We start from the raw sequence: 18,866 nt of genomic DNA, 5'->3' as shown, positions 1-18,866 counted from the left end.
GCAAAGAGCCGACTCATTGGAAAAGACCCTGATGCTGGGAAAGATTGAAGGCGGGAGGAGAAGGGGATGACAGAGGATGAGATGGTTGGATGGCATCACCGATCTGACAGACATGAGTTTGAGCCAGCTCCGGGAGCTGGCGATGGACAGGGAAGCCTGGAGTGCTGCAGTCCATGGGGTCACAAAGAGTAGGACACGACTGAGTGACTGAACTGAACTACCCTTGTTGCCAAGTTCCGGCGTTTCAGGATTTGCTCCTTGTTTTCTGATAGTTATGTGACTGTTCCCAGAGGCTGCGTGACCCTGGCTCTGGTCACCACCCCTGCATTAGCACCAAGAGATGCCCGTTTGGTGGACCGAGGGATGGAGCAAAGTTAGTCCTTATGGAGACGCATCTCTGGAGCCTCCCACCTGAGGGGCTCACCAAGGCCTTCATCACAGCCGCGACAGCTCGGGTGCAGATGAGGCTGGTGGTGTGAGCACTGCCTCTGTGTGGGTGACACGGGGTTGGGGGGACAGGCTGGGTAGGGGGCGGGGTACCCGTGGTTCTGGGGATGCCACTCAAGCTTTCCAGAGTTATGCTGAACGTCTGCTGGGATGCCCCTGACGTCGGCACTAATAACCCTGATGCTAAAGATTGAGCAACCTGAGAAATGACTGGAGAAAGTAGAGGGCTAGTACTCAGGAAGCAGATAGAGTTAGAGCCTACATAAGGTTAGCAGCCAGAGCCTGGCGTGGAGGGGGGTTTGCAGGAGAATGAAAGTGATGGAGGCATCCTACTCTTTGCGACCCCATGGACTGCAGCCCGCCAGGCTCCTCTGTCCGTGGGATTCTCCAGGCCAGAATACTGGAGTGGGTAGCCATTCCCTTCTCCAGGGGATCTTCCCGACCTGGGCTTGAATCCGGGTCTCCTGCATTGCAGGCAGGCTCTTGACTGCTGAGCCACCAGGCAGTAGGTCCATGTATATATATGGCTGAGTCCCTTTGCTGTCCTCCTGAAATGATCACAACATTGTTAATTGGCTATACGCCAATATAAAATAAAAAGTTCTAAAAAAGATCAAAGCCAGAAATGCATCTGGATTGTAACCCATTCAGCTATGAAGCATCACTGGGGAAGCAAGGGGCACCCCCTCAATACCCACCCCACACACCAAGTCAGCTATGAACCATCACTGGGGAAGCAAGGGGCACCCCCTCAGTCCCCCCCCACACACACCAAGTCAGCTATGAACCATCACTGGGGAAGCAAGGGGCACCCCCTCAATACACCCCCCACACACACTGAGTCTGGGGACCCTGCCCTGAGCTGAGAGGGCAGTGGAGAATGTCCGGTAATTTGAGAAAAGAAGAAAATTATCTTGACGACAAGTCCTGGAAGATGAGGAGCATTTTATTCTCAATCTAGCAGTAGTCCCTTAAAACGCTTCTGATCCCACCAGCTGTTTAGCTCAACAGATACGAGCAGAACATGTCAGCGCTAACAGGCATCTTCTGAAATTATCTCGTTAAACCCTTCATTTGGGAGCTGGAAGACCGGGTTCAGGCGTGCCCAAAATCCCCAGATAGTAAACCACAGGACAGGGCTGGAGCCCCCGAGCTCCACCTCTGTGAACAGGTCGCGCTGTTACGTGCCCGAGGGGTGCGGGCTTGTCGAGCCCACGCAGCCCCCGGGACCCGCTGTCCGCCTGGGTAGCATCAGATGCCAGTGACGCGCTGTGGTTTCTGGTCTGCTCAGCAGGGAAGGAACATGGGACCGTCCTCCACGTGTGCCTTCCCCGGGAGGGGTCAAACCACTGGAAACTGCACGGGAATGTTCGCTGATGACCCTGATGTTTCAGACCCCTGGTTGGCCCTCAGGTGCAGGCCGCGGCCCCTGACCTTGGCGGCCTTTCTGTTTGTCCTGTATGTGCACTTTTATCGGGGCTCTTTCCGGGGGAGCCCAGCTGCAACAACAAAGGAGTTTTGTAAGACAAAGCGTCAGAAATGCTGAAAGGGCAGAACTGCGTCTGATCGATAACACGCCTGCTGTCAAGGCTCTGAGACATCAGATGGTTGTAAACAGTATGGAGGAAGGTTGAGATAAGTGGCTGGGGGGGTGGGCGAGCTGTAAATGAGACCCCAAACTATACAAAACGGGGTGATTGCATCTGGTGGCAGGACGCTTGATACTTTTCAGTCCTTGGCAACATCGGCATGAATTCCTTTTTAAAAATCTGCTATTGACGTACACTTGATTTACAGTGTTGTGTTAGGTGCATTGCTTTATTTTTTTTTTATACAAAATTTTTTATTATGACCTCTGTTCTGGATAAAGATTGTATAAATTCCCATTAGATTAAGACGTAGTAGACCTTGAAGAGGCAATATCACACCCTGCCTTGGGAGTGAACCGTGAACTGTACCAAGTCTCCTCCATCCTTGCTCTTCCCCTAGACCTCACTGTGCACGGAAGAGCCCTGTGTCTTTGTCACTGAAGAGCCCTGGGTACCTTCTGATACCCAGTTGTTTTTGTCACTGGAGCTGAGTCATCGCAAGGAGGTGGGAGGGCGTACTCGGTAGAGCTCTGAGCTGGGAGCTGGTGGACCTGGTTTATAGAGCCTGTTTGCTGTGGTGCACTTGTCTGCCTGGGGCAAATGGCTTCGCCTTTCTGACCCCTTAGTATCTTCATCTGTAGACTGGCGTGAAACCACTTGCCTTTTCTACTTGTCTGGGCTGCTCTGAAGACCATATGAGGCAAAGACTCAAAGTTTTTGAGGACATGAAAACAAATGAAAGTGTTAGTCGCTCAGTCATGTCCAACTCTTTTTGACCCTGTGGACTGTAGCCCGCCAGGCTCCTCTGTCCGTGGTATCTTCCAGGCAGGAATACTGGAGTGGGTTGCCATTTCCTCCTCCAGGAGATCTTCCCGACCCAGGGATCGAACCTGGGGACATACCAGTGGCAAATCAATGACAACCCTGCTGCTGAGATCTTTGACTTTCGCCTGAAATTCTGAAGAGGGGCAGAATTAATAAATAAGCTACTTTTCAGGTCAGCTCGCATCGTGGGAATTTTCTCAAACCTGCGGCCTTCCTCTCTTGTCCTGTGGCTTCCGTGACAGGTGACTTTATCAGCCCGAATCCTGAAAATGCACTTTCCCCAGGGACCCTGCTGGTCCTCTCCAGAGCACGTGGTCAGGGTCTGAAATACGTGTGCAGCCGGGGACCGTCCCCAAGGACAGAGCCGTCTCTTGGTAGCTCAGGGAACTGGCCACCCAGTGCCCAGGGAGGGTCTGAGCGCCTGCCAATGAGGAGAAGAAATTCAGAGATGGCCAGGGGTGGCTACAGCAGTGAGACCCAGAGCTCCAGTAGGCGTTTAAACATTTAGAAGCCCCAGGCAAGCTCCCGGCACCTGGCCTTCTGGAACTTCACCTGAGCTAAGCGAGCAGGTCCCACTCATGCACCGGCCAGCAGGCTTGTGGTCACAGCTGCAGATTTTCCCACACCAGTCTCTGAGGCGTACCCTGTTTCCTGGTAAGCTGGGGGAGGTGAGATTAGAATCGTGGAATGTGGGGTGAGGGAGCCTTCCAGCAAAGCCTGCCACGGGTGCCAAGAGGCTTAGCTACGGGGATGCTTGACCGAGCGAAACACCCTGCGTGCTGCTGTGGTCGCTCTGCGAGCCTCTCCTGAGCTCACTCTGGGGCAGGACGGGTGATGCCCAGCCCGGGGTGGGGATGATACCCTGTCCCGGCCTCAGCTGTCTCAAGACCGTCTTGTCCCAAGTCACTCCACCGCCGGGGCCTCGGTCACTGGCACGTGACGGTTCCCTGAGGAATAGATGGGCATGTGCCCGCCGGGCGTCTGGGGACAGCCGGGCTGAACGAATGTCCCAGAGTGATGATTATTGGAAACCGCAGAGGAATGTACTCATTAAAGGGGGAGGTAAGCGCCCACACCTGGTTCCTCTTCCTCCCCTGTGAGCTGTGACCATGAGGCCCACCAGCCGGCTGGCCCCTTGGCACAGGCCAGGCAAGCCCCCACGCGTGCTGCCCAGGCAGGGGTCCTCCGTCCGGGAGCTGATTCAAAGACGCCTGCCCACCTGCTGCACAGGGCAAACGCAGGGCACGGAATCGCAAGGTGAAGACTCAGCCCTGGCCCTGGACTGGCCCTCAGTCCGGTGAGACACAGACTGATAGATGGTCGTAATACAGCGCCATAAGTCCTGTCGTGAGGTCTGGGGGACAGATAAGAGGAATGGATTCTCCCTGAGGGTGGGTCCTGGCCAGGCCAGAGATGGCGGCTGCATCGGGCTTTGCAGGCTAGTAGGAGTTCACCCTATGAAAACCAGGATCAGGGCTGGGGTCTGAGGGTGGGTGGCCAGGAGGAAAAGGCTTGGAGCTTCAGATGTGGTTGTCAGCTCCACGCTAGAGGCTGGCTGCCGGGGCCCAGGTGACACGGGGTCTGTTGTCCCAGGAAGGGGGTTGGCCATTGGTGAATGGTGACCTTCAGCTGCCACCTTGGAGGAGTTGAGATGGCACTCCGAAGTGTCCATACATACACAGCCTGTTTAAAACACCATAAAGAGCCTGTCTGGGTGCCTGATGAAAAGAGGCAGGGTATAGAGTGCATCAGAAATCAGGCTGTGGAGGTTAGCAAGTCCCGCCAGGCCTGGATTAGAGGCTGTGGGGCCTGGCAAAGGCTCCTGATGGTGAATCACCCATGGGAAGCCGGTGGCTCTTGCCTGGGCGGAATCACCGTGAAGCCTGCCCTGCACCGCAGACCAGTCGGACTCACCTGTGCGGTGGGACCCAGGTTCCAAAGGTGACTCAAACATGCAGCCCGCTTGAGACGCTGAAATGAACCACCCCAGAGCAGGCTGAGTCTGGAATCTGCCTATGTTATTAGAGACCGCCAGCATGTCACAGTGGACTCGCTGTGGGAGCCATTGGCTTGGCCATAGTGGAGTGGAGGCCCTGAGGCTTTAGGGGAGGGGCCCGCATTATGAGGCCACAGTTTTAGGAATCACTGTTCTAGCAGAGGTTTGCAGATGGCTTGAAACTAGCTAAGTTGAAAGATTTGTTGGAGAACAAATAGGAAACCCAAAGGAGGGCTGGGCAAAAGGAGGTGAAGACCTGGACCCCTCAGCAGAGCCTGGGAAGGGTAGGAGGGGTTAAAAAAGCAAGGGTTCTGTGCTTAGTTGCTCAGTCATGTCCGACTCTTTGTGACCCCATGGACTGTAGCCCACTAGGCTCCTCTGTCCGTAGAGATTCTCCAGGTCAGACTACTGTAGTGGGTTGCCATGCCCTCCTCCAGGGGATCTTCTCAATCCAGGGATCAAACCCAGGTCTCCTGCATTGCAGGTAGATTCTTTACTGTCTGAGTCACCAGGGAAGCCCAAGAATACTAGAGTGGGTAGCCTATCCCTTCTCCAGGGGATCCTCCCAACCCAGGAATCAAACTGGGTCTCCTGCATTGCAGGCAGATTCCTTACCAGCTGAGCTATCAGGGAAACCCCAAAACTGAGGGTAGGTCACAGAAAACTACAGAACGTTGCTGAAAGAAATCAGAGAAAATGAATAAATGGAGAGACATCCCACGTCCATTAATTGGTAGACTTAATATTGTTAAGATGTCAGTATTACCCGAAGTCATCTACACATTCAGTGTCATCCCTATCAGAATCCCTACTTCAGATATAGAAAAGCCATCCTTAAATTTATATGAACTCTCAAGGGACCCCAAGAAGCCAAACTATCTTGAGAAAAAGAAAGGAGCAGAATTAGAGGTCTCACATTTCCTGATCTCAGAACTTATTACAAAGCTACAATCATCAGAACAGTGTGGTACGGGCATAAAGACAGACTGATGGAATAGAATAGAGTCCAGAAAGAAACCCTGCCGTATGTATACAGCCATATGATTTTCAACAGGAGTGCCAAGGCCATTGGCTTCCCGGGTGACACAGTGGTAAAGAATCCACCTGCCAATGCAGGAGACACGAGAGATTTGCAGGTTGGATTCCTGCGTCAGGAAGATCCCCTGGAGGAGGAAGTGGCAGCCCACTCCAGTATCCTTCGCCTGGAAAATTCCATGGGCAGAGGAGCCTAGAAGGCTACAGTCCATGGGGTCAGAAAGAGTCAGACACAAGTGAGTACGCATGTGACCGCATGCACGCTAAGACCATCCACTGGAGAAAAAATAATCTTTTCAGTACATGGTGCTGGGAAAATTAGATATCGACATGCGAGATAAAGTTGGGCTTTTACCTTACACCATATACAAAAATTGTGGTAGTTTCCCCTTATCCACCCCACTCCAGTACTCTTGCCTGGAAAATCCCATGGACGGAGGAGCCTGGTGGGCTGCAGTCCATGGGGTCACACAGAGTCGGACACAACTTAAGCGACTTAGCAGCAGCAGGAGCAGCAGCCCCTTATCCACAGGGACTATGTTCGAGACTGGCAGTGGGTACCTAAAACCACAGGTAGTGCTGAGCCCTGTGTGTACATGGTGCTGGGAAAATTAGATATCAACATGTGAGATAAAGTTGGGCTCTCACCTTACACCATATACAAAAATTATGGTAGTTTCCCCTTATCCGCAGGGGCTGTGTTCCAAGACTGGCAGTGGCTGAGGTCGTGCTGAGCCCTGTGTGTACTCTGCTCTTCCTGTACATACATAGCTACGGCAAAATTTAAAATGCGAAGTAGGCACAGTAAGAGAATATCCAGACTGCCAGCATCACGCCTTTAGCACCTCAGGACCATTATTAAGTATAAAAAGCGTCGCTTGAACACAAGCACCAACACCAACAGTTGAGCTGATAACCAAGACGGCTACTGAGTGCTGGGTGGGTGAGTTGCATGTGTGCAGTGAGGGTATGCGGCAGACAAAGGGGTGAGTCACGTCCCGGTCAGGATGGAGCAGGATGGTGCAAGGTTTCATCAGCTTATTCATAGTGGCATGAGATTCAAAATATGGGAATTGCTTATTTCTGGAATTTTCCATTAAATGTTTCTAGACCCCTGCTGCTGCTGCTAAGGTGCTTCAGTCGTGTCCGACTCTGTGCGACCCCATAGACGGCAGCCCACCAGGCTCCCCCATCCCTGGGATTCTCTAAGCAAGAACACTGGAGTGGGTTCCCATTTCCGTCTCCAGTGCATGAAAGTGAAAAGTCAAAGTGAAGTTGCTCAGTCGTGCCCGACTCTTAGCAACCACATGGACTGCAGCCTACCAGGCTCCTCCATCCATGGGATTTTCCAGGCAAGAGTACTGGAGTGGGGTGCCATTGCCTTCTCCTTCTAGACCCCAGTTAACCTCAACTAACTGAAACCTTAGAAGGTGAAACTGCTGATATGGGGGGAGGAGCTTCTGTAACTCAGAGTGGATCAATGACTTAAATATAGGAGCTAAAGCTATAAAACTCTTAAGAAATGGAGAGAGAAATGGAAACCCACTCCAGGATTCTTGCTGGGAAATTCCTTAGACAGAGGTGCCTGGCAGGCTATAGTCCACGGGGTCGCAAAGAGTCGGACATGACTTAGCAACTAAATAAGAAGATGCTAAAAATATTTTCAGGAGTAAAGGATATTTTCTTACCTCCATTGTTGCTTTAAAAGTAACATTTTAAAAAGATGAAACTAGTATGCCCAAACACTGTAAATAAAAGACAAACTAAAATTTATTATATACCTAGGGCTTCTCTGGGAAACAAACATTATATCTTGGCTTCTAATGTAAAATTGTTCATTTTATCAAATATGATTTGACTTTGGTTGGCCTTTTATAGTTTACACAAAACAAAGTTGATTTTCCTCAGTTCTGTGATTTTGATATTTCCCACATTGAGCAAATAAAAAAGTTTGAATTTATTAAAAAAAAACAACAAACCTCTTAGGAAAGAACATAGAGGAAAAGCTTCCTCTATGACATTGGATTTGGTGATTTCTTGGACATGACACCAAAGTGAAAGTGTTAGTTGCTCAGCCGTATCCAACTCTTTGTGACCCCGTGGACTGTCATCCACTAGGCTCCTCTGTCCATGGAATTCTCCAGACAAGGATACTGGAGTGGATTGCCATTTCCTCCTCCAGGGGATCTTCCTGACCCAGGGATCAAACCCAGGTCATGACGCCCAAAGCCCAGGCAGCAAAGTGAAAATAGAAAAATTGTGCTACATCAGAATTAGAAACTTCTGTGCAACAAAGAACACAGTCGACAGAGTGAAAAGACACCGACAGAAGGAGAAGTGCTCACAGATCATACATCTGATAAAAAGTTCATATCTAGATGATGTAAAGAACTATCAACTCGACCAGCCAGCAGCCTGGTGTAAAAATGGCCGAAGGACTTCTTGAATAGAAGAGAAAATGCACAGATGGCCAAGTATGGAAAGGATGCTCAACACCAATAATCATTGCTGCTGCTGCTAAGTCGCTTCAGTTGTGTCTGACTCTGTGCAACCCCGTAGACGGCAGCCCACCAGGCTCCCCCGTCCCTGGGATTCTCCAGGCAAGAATACTGGAGTGGGTTTCCATTTCCTTCTCCAACACATGAAAGTGAAAAGTGAAAGTGAAAGTGAAGTCGTACCCAACTCTTAGCGACCCCATGGACTGCAGCCCACCAGGCTCCTCCATCTGTGGGAGTTTCCAGGCAAGAGTACTGGAGTGGGGTGCCATTGGAAATGCAAATCAAATCCTCATTGAGATACCGTCTCACACCCATTAGGATGGCTAAAACAGCAACAACTAAAACAAAGCAGAAAACAGCAAGTGTCCAGTGAGGATGTGGAGAAACTGGCACCCTCGTGCACTCTTGGTGGGGGTATAAAATGGTGCGGCTGCTATGGAAAAAGTACAGGGGTTCCTCAGGAGTATTAAAAATAGAATTACTGTATAGTCCAGCAACTCCACATCTGAGTCTATACCCAAAAGAACGGAAAGCAGGGTTGCAGAGATACCTGTACACCTGCTGTATTAGTTTGCCAGGGCTGCCATAACACCGAGTCACAGACCGGGTGGCGTAGATAGCAGAAATTTATTTTCTGACAGTTCTCGAGGCTTAGAAGTCCAGGGTTAAGGTTTCAGCAGGGTGAGTGACTTCTGAGACCTCTCTCATTGGGGCTCATAGATGGCCATTCTCTCCGTGTGTTCATATGGTCTTCCTTCTGGGCCTATCCTAATGGTCTCTTCCTCTATGGACACAATCATACTGGATTGAGGTCTTATGGAGGGCCCACCCGTGTAGCTTCATATTGTCATAATTCAAAGACTCTATAAGTACAGTCACATTCTGGGGTATTGGGATAGTGTAACTTCAAACCTATTCATTTTGAGGGGCACATAGTTCAATCCATGGTACCTGTGTTCATAGCAGCATTAGTCACGGTAGCCAAAAGGTGGAACCAACCCACTTCAGTCACTCAGTCGTGTTCGACTCTTTGCGACCCCATGGACTACAGCACGCCAGGCTTCCCTGTCCATCACCAACTCCTGGAGCTTACTCAAACTCATGTCCATCAAGTCAGGGAAGCCATCCAACCATCTCCTCTGTCATCCCCTTCTCCTCCTGCCTTCAATCTTTCCTAGCATCAAGGTCTTTTCCAATTCCTTAATAAATGACTAGATAACCAGAATGTGGTCTATCCATACAGTGGAACATTCAGTTCAGTTCAGTCACTCAGTTGTGTCCAACTCTTTGTGACCCCATGGACCGCAGCACACCAGGCCTCCCTGTCCATTGCCAATTCCTGGAGTTTACCCAAACTCATGTCCACTGAGTCACAGATGCCATCCAGCCATCTCATCCTCTGTTGTCACCTTCTCCTCCTGCCCTCAATCTTTCCCAGCATCAGGGTCTTTTCCAGTGAGTCAGCTTTTTGCATCAGGTGGCCAAAGTACTGGAGCTTCAGCATCAGTCCTTCCAGTGAATATTCAGGGTTGATTTCCTTTCGGATGGACTGGTTGGATCTTCTTGCAGTCCAAGGGACTCTCAAGAGTCTTCTCCAACACCACAGTTCAAAAGCATCAATTCTTCAGCGCTCAGCTTTCTTTATAGTTCAACTCTCACATCCATACGTGACCACTGGAAAAACCATAGCCTTGACTAGACAGACCTGTGTTGGCAAAGTAACATCTCTGCTTTTTAATATGCTGTCTAAGTTGGTCATAACTTTCTTTCCAAGGAGCAAGTGTCTGTTACTTTCATGGCTGCAGTCACAATGTAACGTTACTCAGCCTTTAAAAGGAAGGGAATTTTGCCACATGCTACAGCATGAATGAAGCTGAGGACATGATGTGAAGGGAAATAAGCCAGGAACAAGAAAGACAAATACTGCACGATTCCCCTTCTAGGAGGTCCCCAGAGCTGTCACATTTATAGAGGCAGAAAGTAGAATGTGGGGGAAGGGTTGGCAGAGAGGCACAGTTGTCGAATGCCTGTGGAGTTTCGCTTTGCAGAAAGGAAAGGGCCTTGGAGGCTGTTTGCACAGCAGTGTGAAGGTGCTCAAGTCCACTGAGTTGAAATGACTAAGATGGTAAATCTTGGGGTTGTTGTTGTTTAGTTGCGAAGTCGTGTCCAACTCTTCCAACCCTATGGACTGTAGCCCGCCAGGCTCCTCCAACCATGGTATTTTCCAGGCAAGAATACTGGAGTGGTTTGCCATTTCCTTCTCTAGGGGATCTTCCCAGCCCAGCAATCCAAGCCACATCTCCCGCATTGGCAGGTGGATTCTTTACTACTGAGCTGCGAGGGAAGCCCACATCTTATGTTACACGTATTTTACTGCAGTTAACAAGAATAAAAAAAAAAAAGAAGGTTCGGGATGCAAGCAGTTTCTCCTGGTAGAAGGCTGCCCAGGTGGGGTTTCTGCCTCAAGTGGAGGTGTCCACCAGGCAGGAGACAGGAGACGGTGAGGGTCTCATCATTTCAGACACGATGAGTCTGTGCAGTCTACCACCCCCCACCCCCACCCCCACCCCACCCCACCCCACCCCGCCTCACCGCAAGGCCATCTCTCTGGGCCATGATGTCATCAGGCTTTTCTGAGTGCTTTGCCCTAGTGGCCAGCCGCCAACACACAGCTCTGTCCTCTTCCCAGGAGGACACACATCCTCGGGCCATGTTCTTGCCAGGAGATGGTGTCCGGCCCATCGGCCACTCCCCAGAGCGCCCGGTGGGCTCTCCCTTCCCTCCCCAGCCTTCCTCCTTCACTCTCTCCCTCCTGCCCTGCAGTCCAGGTGCCTTCTTCCTGCTCCTTCCCTGGGGGGTCAAGAGGAAAGGTGGAGAGCAGGTGGGATCCCCGAGGGGGGCCCAGGGCGGGTGTCTCCACTGCCTCCTTCCACCTTCTTGGCCGTCCGCTCCCTCCCTGGTGGCTGGCATTCGAGGAGGACTCAGCAAGGGGCTGGGGATACACTCGGAGACCCACGTGCAGCCCCAGACGTGGCCAGGTGGGCCCCCGAGGGTCCTGGTCACTGACCACGTGCCCTCTTTCCGTCCTAGGACCTGAGTTCCTTTGCCATGCCGCTCCTGGATGGAGACCTGGAGAGTTCAGAAAAGCCTCCGTCTCGTAAGGTAAGGCTCCCTTCCTCCCAGCTTCTCCCAGCTCACCAGAGGTGCCACGGAGGCCAGACTCGCTCAGCTCAAGCCCGAGACAGACTTCTCCGCCCTGTGCCCCTGGCTGCAGCTGAGCCCACCCTCACCCTCCAGGCTGCACCCCTTTTTCTTCTCTCCCCTCGGGGCTCCTCCCTGGTCCCTGGATGCCCCAAAGCGGGCAGAGGTGATGCTGAAGAGCTCGCGTTGATCTCAGCTCCCTGGGTGCCTGAGATGCTCACAGGCAAAGAGAAGAGATTGAAAACCAGGGAGCCTGGGTGTCTCTCCCGGATGAGACAGGAGTCCCTCCTCCTGCCCCGCCCCCTCCTTCCCTTCCCCCACTCCCGCCTCCAGCCCTCAAGTTCTTCTCTCCCTTCCGTTTCGTCTTTTCTTTTCCTCTCATTCACCCACCTTCTCCCCTCTCCCACGGGTCCGTTTTTCCTGCTCAAGGTTGGTGGAGGGCCGGCAGCCCGAGGCGTGCGTGTCCTGGGATGGGTGGAGTGGCCGTGGCAGGAATGGGGAGGTCGAGGCAGCCTGCGGTGGGGGTGAGTGCAGGGCGGAGGGCTGGCGGGAGGCCCAGCGGTCGTGCCCAGCAGGGAGCGCTGCAGGCCATGTCTTGAGAGCAGAGAGTGATCGACAGACTTTCCCCCAGTCCTCGGGCTGCCTCACAGCTGGGCTGGGTCCAGTCTGGGTTGCCTGGTGCTCAGCCCAGTGTGTGCAATGCTGCGTCCAGACCCCCTGCTCTGGGACTGGCGGGGCAGGCCATGCAAGGGAGTGTCCCAGCAGGACAGGTCCTGCACCTCCCAGCTCATCTCTGCATCTTTGTGCCCTGTGACTGAGATCCCCGTCTCCTCAGGGAATTGAACACTTTCCGTGGCTGCCAAGCTGAACGTGGATGGGACCCTGGGTGGCCTCCTCCTCCTCCACGATCTAGAGGCCACGGCTGAGCTCCCCTTTCTGGGAGCTCTGGGCTCAAGAGCCAAGGGCCCAGGCTCCCAAGCATCAGTTGAGATGGGAGTCTGTCCGCTCTCCCCACTAGTCCCCAGTCCTGGTTCCCCTGCCCCCAGAAGGGGCAGCCCTTTGTCACAAAAGACATCTCAGGATACAAGGGCTTCTGGTCACCTCGCCCCCACACAGCTCTCCCAGGCCGGCATCGAGAGGAAGATCAGTGCCTTCGATGTCCCCGGATCATTCAAGAGCGCTGCGGTCACTCCAGGTTGGCCACGGTGGCCGGGGCCTGGGGGAATCTGTGGAATGCCAGGCAGTCCTCCACCCCCCACACGCCCAACGAGTGACCACAGGTTTTTCCTGTCTGTGCCCCTTGATCCTGGGACAAGGAGCCTGGACCCTCTGTTCATCTTTCCTGGCAGCTTCCCTGAGGTGTGACCTGGGACAGGACCTTCTCTGTGAACCTGTCTCCCCGTCAGCAAACCCGGGCTCATGACAGTGCTCACCTCCCTTGTGAGGATGAAACGAGCTCGTCCGTAGAGCAGACACAGATGGGCAGCTGCTCAAGGGCGGTCTGGGAACACAGCTGTGACTCAGGACACCCCCAGTCTGGAGCGTTGTGGAGGGGAGCACCCACGTCCTGTTCATCTGAGCCGTGGGGAGCATTGCACTCAGCCAGGCCCTAGACTCCACTCAGGCACTCCTGTCCATCACTGGCCACGCGTACCACCCCTCTGGCTCCTCTGCTGAGAACACCCGCCCCCTTTCTGTCTGGAGTACACGGCGGCTCCGGCTGGGACACTCCACCATCAGCTTGCTGGATGTGGCCCTTGCCTGCCAGGCCTGACCTCCCTACCTCTCTGGCCTGAGTCAGACTCCAGGGGAGGGTGTTCCTGGCCTACAGATCCTCCCTTTGAGGTTTTGTTTCACTCAGCTCCCCTTTTTCTGGCGCCCCTTGCCTGTGACCTCCTTTATCCTCGCCTGTTTCCCACAAGCTCCCAAGAGGCCCCCGCCAGTCGGCTGTCAGTCACCACCAGGCCAGCCCCGCCCACCCTTCACCTTCACCCCTGCACCTCTCTTCTCCCTTCCCCTTTGTCCTTGGGATGCAGCTGAGACCTGAGAGTCGGGAGGCTAGACCCTGCCCCACGGCGCCCCCTGCAGCCGTGGACAGAGGTGGGCCTGGCAGCCTTACCCACTGTGCCCTGAGTTCCCATCCATAGCTCTGAGGAGCCAGCAGGCACTGGCGTGGCTCTGGGCCCTTTGTTCATCCAAACCCAAGGAAATGTGCCATTGCGTTGGCAAAGTACCATATTAGCTGCGTCCTGCTTGAAGGCATGGGCCCTGTCCCTGGGGCTCCTACCCCTACCCATCCTGCAGAAAGCAGACCCAGAGGCCAGCTCTGTGCCCACCTTCTCGAGGTCATGGCTTGAGACCAGTCCTTACGCTTCCTGTGGACAAGGCTGAGCTGTGGCCACCATTTTTGGCCGTGTTTGGGGGACAGTCTGCTCTCTAGGGGCCCCTCCTCAAGCTGACAGCTGAAGCCTGGTTCCATCAGCCTGGAATTCTGAGCATAGGATGGAATCCCAGTCTGGAGAATCTTCGGGCTCCACTTGCCCTTCAGATAGGGTTCAAGCCGGCACCCCGGGCCCTGTGAGACCGACCATCCAGCGGCAGCTGGCTCCGCTTTCCCCTGTGAGCTGTCCGTGGTGGCCCAAGTGAGTGGCTGTTTGTCTGTCCTCCCAGCTCCACCTCCTCTTTCCCTGGCCCTGGGACGTCTCTGCCCCTCGGCCTGTCCACGGCCTGTCAGCTCTCAGTGCCTTCTCTGGTTTGGGGCCCCGTGACCCACAGTGTCCCTTTTTGCAGACTCTTCCCCGTCTGGCTCACTCTCAGGCCAGCCTCATCTTCCCTGCCATTCTCCACGGCCTCACGGGGACCCCAACCTTCCCCACGTCTTGTTCTCTGCGTGGAAAGAACGTCAGCCTTGCTCAGCCATCCCTCCTCCCCAGGCCGAGCTCACTGTGCAGCGTGGAGGGGACATCCGCGGGGTTAACATGACTCCCTGCCTCTGTCCTCACACTTGACCTTGACTCCTTTTCTGTTTCACGTTGCCAGGCTGCTCCGGGGAGGTATGTGGTGCAAGAGTCAAGGCCGTGGGCCTGATGTCCCACCCACAACTGACCAGCTTTGTGGCCTTCACTGTGTCCCCAGTTGGTGCCTTCTCAGAGCTCTGGGGTCAGGGATACCCGGAGAGTGATGGTGACTGGCCACCAGCATGTCGGCCCTAAATGACTGTGCTAGCCCCGTGCTGCAGAGCCTCCGTGGTGTCCCCTCTAAGGAGGCTTAGGTTCTCACACCCCACATGGATTGACTGAGTGAAAGTCACTCAGTCGTGTCTGACTCTTTGCGCCCCATGGACTGTATAGTCCATGGAATTCTCCAGGCCAGAATCGTGGAGTGGGTAGCCGTTCCCTTCTCCAGGGGATCTTCCCAACCCAGGAATCAAACCCAGGTCTCCCACATTGCAGGTGGATTCTTTACCAGCTGAGCCACCAGGGAAGCCCAAGAATACTGGAGTGGGTAGCCTATCCCTTCTCCAGCGGATCTTTCCAACCCAGGAATTGAACCCAGGTCCTCTGCACTGCAGGTGGATTCTTTACCAGCTGAGCCACCAGGGAAGCCCAAGAATACTGGAGTGGGTAGCCTATCCCTTCTCCAGCGGATCTTTCCAACCCAGGAATTGAACCCAGGTCCTCTGCACTGCAGGTGGATTCTTTACCAGCTGAGCCACCAGGGAAGCCCAAGAATACTGGAGTGGGTAGCCTTTCCCTTCTCCAGCGGATCTTTCCAACCCAGGAATCGAACCCAGGTCCTCTGCACTGCAGGCGGATTCTTTACCAGCTGAGCTATCAGGGAAGCCGCGCCCCCCACGTGGAGCCTCTCCCTAAACCAGCCCTGCCTCCCTGACTCTCCACACCTAACCGAGGATCTATTGGGGCCAAATTCATGGCAGTAAGAGCTGAGTGAAGAGGCCGAGGCACATACCATGGGTCGGGACCTGAGGCGGTGCCAGGTGCCCGGTCGTCCCCTGGCCCTGCAGGGCGGCCTGCTGCCCCCAGTGTACACACGAGGACGCTGACACTAGGTCGCTGGTCACTGCTGGAAGCCGAGCCGGCGTTCAGCTCCTGTGTCTGTGTCCAGAATCCTTGCTCATACCATCCTGCTGTGGGGTGACCCTCCATCCCTGGGCCCATGGTTGTGACCGCCCCTAGCCCATGTCCACAGATACATGCCGCCCACCGCTTGGAAAGCTGCTCCGTGTGAATTATCCATGGGATTCAGAAGAGCTTCGGAACGCCTGAGCCCGTAGGTCAGTGGATAGTGGCTGAACCCAACACTTTAGAGACCTTTGTGCTTCCTGTATCACATGTTTGGAAAAAGAAACCCTTGAACTCAAGCAGAGCTAGAGTCCCATGGTTCGGGTGTAGCTCGGCCTCTGCCTCCGAAGCCCACTGGGCATAAGATTCTGCACTGCCCCCCATGGCCACACTGGTCCTTTATCGCAGGGCAGAGGGTCTCAGGAAGAAGGGGGCGTGTGGTTGAGAGTCCCCACAAGGGCATCTCTTCCTTTAAGGGACCATAAGCCCAGCTGAAGCTCCAGTGCTCTGGCCACCTGATGGGAAGAGCCAACTCATTGGAAAAGACCCTGATGCTGGGAAAGATTGAGAGCAGGGGGAGAAGGGGACGACAGAGGATGAGATGGTTGGATGGCATCACCGACATGATGGATGTCAGTTTGAGCAAGCTCCAGGAGATGGTGAAGGGAAGGCTGGCATGCTGCAGTTCATGGGGTCGCGGAGAAGCAGACATGGCTTAGCGACTGAACATCAAGTGCAGACGGCATATTAAAAAGCAGAGCCATCACTTTGCCAATACAGGTCCGTCTAGTCAAGGCTATGGTTTTTCCAGTGGTCATGTGTGGATGTGAGAGTTGGACCATAAAGAAAGCTGAGCGCTGAAGAATTGATGCTTTTGAACTGTGGTGTTGGAGAAGACTCTTGAGAGTCCCTTGGACTGCAAGGAGATGCAACCAGTCCATCCTAAAGGAGATCAGCCCTGGGTGTTCATTGGAGGGACTGATGTTGAAGCTGAAACTCCAACACTTTGGCCACCTGATGCAGAGAGCTGACTCATTTGAAAAGACCCTGATGCTGGGAAAGATTGAGGGCAGGAGAAGGGGAGGACAGAGGATGAGATGGTTGGATGGCATCATCGACTCGATGCACATGGGTTTGGGTGGACTCCGGGAGTTGGTGATGGACAGGGAGGCCTGGCGTGCTGCAGTCCATAGGGTTGCCGAGAAGCTGACTCACCTGAGCGACTGAACATCAAGCCCAGCTCAGGGCGCCCTCTAGTGGTGGAAGAGCTCACAGGGTCCCGGGACCGGACAGGCACCCCAGGTGGCCAGAGACACAGAGGCTGCTCCCTTACCTCCCTTCTCAGCGCACCTGGGGTCACCTGCCTTGCAGAGCCCGGGGTCTCAGCCTGCTGGCCGACTCCCGCCAGGCTTCGTCCTTGCCCCAGCACCCAGTGGACAAGTGGTTTTCCTTTCCTGCTGCAGAGCTGGGTGGCCCAGGGCCCTCTGGCTCCTGTGTTGCAGGCTTCCCCAGGGGATGACAGCCAGTCGTGTGCAAAGGTGATTCCTGTTGGTCAGGTCTGGCTGGTGCCCCTTCAGACAGCCCTGAGGGGCGAGGCGGGCCCCTCATTCCACCCAGGAGGAGACCCAGGCTTAGGGAGTCTCAGTAACGCCCCCGGTGGTTCAGCAAGGGGTGAGCAGGTCAAGCCCAGGCGCTCAGACGCAAATGAAGTGAAGTGAAGTCACTCAGTTGTGTCTGATTCTTTGCAACCCCATGGACCATACAGTGCATGGAATTCTCCAGGCCAGAATACTGGAGTGGATAGCCTTTCCCTTCTCCAGGGGATCTTCCGAATCCAGGGACCGAATCCAGGTCTCCCGCTTTGCAGGCGGATTCTTAACTGGCTGAGCCACTAGGCAAGCCCAAGAAGACTGGAGTGCGTAGCCTATCCCTTCTCCAGGGGCTCTTCCTGACCCAGGAATCAAACTGGGGTCTCCTGCATTGCAGGCGGATTCTTTACCAACTGAGCTATGAGGGAAGCCATTGAGATGTGAATACCGGTTCCTAAACCCACCAGCAGGGCACCTTAGAAATCCCTCCAGTCTATGAGTTGCGTGCACTGGCTTGAAGACGGAGTCAAGCACTTTTTCAAACCCTAACTGGTGGCGATTTCAAGTCATGACCCAAGTGAGCCTCAGAGGTTTTCAGCCTCATTAACTTTTTTCCCTAACCCTTGTGGTCACTCCAACGTGGACGCTGCTTGGAGATGAAACCTTCGTCCCTTCCCACACCAGGACCCCAGGACGGAGCCCCGGGCCCCCAGACTCTCAGGTCCTGGGGGTCTGTGCTCCCTCCTTCGAGGAAGGGCAACATTATTGCAGGGCGGTCAGACCTCAAGGACAGATGCATGTTCTTGAGAAGTGAAGACCAGGAGATGGGGCTGCAGACAGGCCAGAGGGGAAGAGGCCAGCTTTCGAGGCTTTGTGGTTGCCTTGGCTGTCCTCCCCGCCTCCCGGAAGCCCCCTTGCAGAGAGCTGGATGGAGGCTGGGGTTGGGGGGTGGACGGGGTGGTGCGGCCCAGCCTGTGGATGGGTTGTCTTTGCTCCCATCCTGCACACCCTCTCAGGCCGCCCCTTGTCTGTGTGAGAGCCTGGTGGGGCTGTTTCTCAGTTGGGGTGCCATGGACCCCCAAGCTGGGTGGCAGGGGACAGCGGAGGAGGGCAGGTCCACACAGGTCGCCATCTGGGCTCCAAGGGACCTCACCTGTCTGTCTGTCTTTCTGTCTGCAGGTGGACAGCCCCTTCGGCTCGGGCAGCCCCTCCAAAGGCTTCTTCACCAGAGGCCCCCAGCCCCGGCCCTCCAGCCCCGTGTCTGCCCCCGTGCGCCCCAAGACCAGCCCCGGCTCCCCCAAAACCGTGTTCCCGTTCTCCTACCAGGAGTCCCCACCGCGCTCCCCACGCCGCATGAGCTTCAGTGGGATCTTCCGCTCCTCCTCCAAAGACTCCTCCCCCAGCTCCAACCCGTCCACCTCGCCGGGGGGCATCCGCTTCTTCTCTCGCTCCAGAAAAAGTAAGGCATTGATGCTTTTGTTCCAGGTGGGTGCAGGGCTGCGGGGGGAGCCGCTCTCGGCCTCGGGGGACGCTGCCGCTGGCCGGTGGCTGTAGCGATGGTGCTGAGTGCACGCGTCTGGGTCCGTCCCCCAAGAAAAATTGAG

At 54.5% G+C, this 18,866-nt stretch overlaps 1 protein-coding gene across 1 annotated transcript in view; it reads left to right on the top strand.

The window, feature by feature from the left end:
- The window catches only part of PRKAG2 (protein kinase AMP-activated non-catalytic subunit gamma 2), a 308,354-nt gene that overhangs the window by 83,782 nt on the left and 205,706 nt on the right, over window positions 1–18,866 (top strand). Inside the window, exons 2-3 of the mRNA XM_052638377.1 lie at window positions 11,481–11,552; window positions 18,442–18,721. Coding sequence (XP_052494337.1) covers window positions 11,481–11,552; window positions 18,442–18,721 — 352 coding nt within the window. The remainder of the gene's footprint in view (window positions 1–11,480; window positions 11,553–18,441; window positions 18,722–18,866) is intronic.

Source organism: Budorcas taxicolor, chromosome 4 (assembly GCF_023091745.1).
Source record: "Budorcas taxicolor isolate Tak-1 chromosome 4, Takin1.1, whole genome shotgun sequence".
Taxonomy (NCBI): domain Eukaryota; kingdom Metazoa; phylum Chordata; class Mammalia; order Artiodactyla; family Bovidae; genus Budorcas; species Budorcas taxicolor.
The sequence above is the reverse complement of the archived record's forward strand: the minus strand, read 5'-3'. Positions and strand labels throughout refer to the sequence as shown.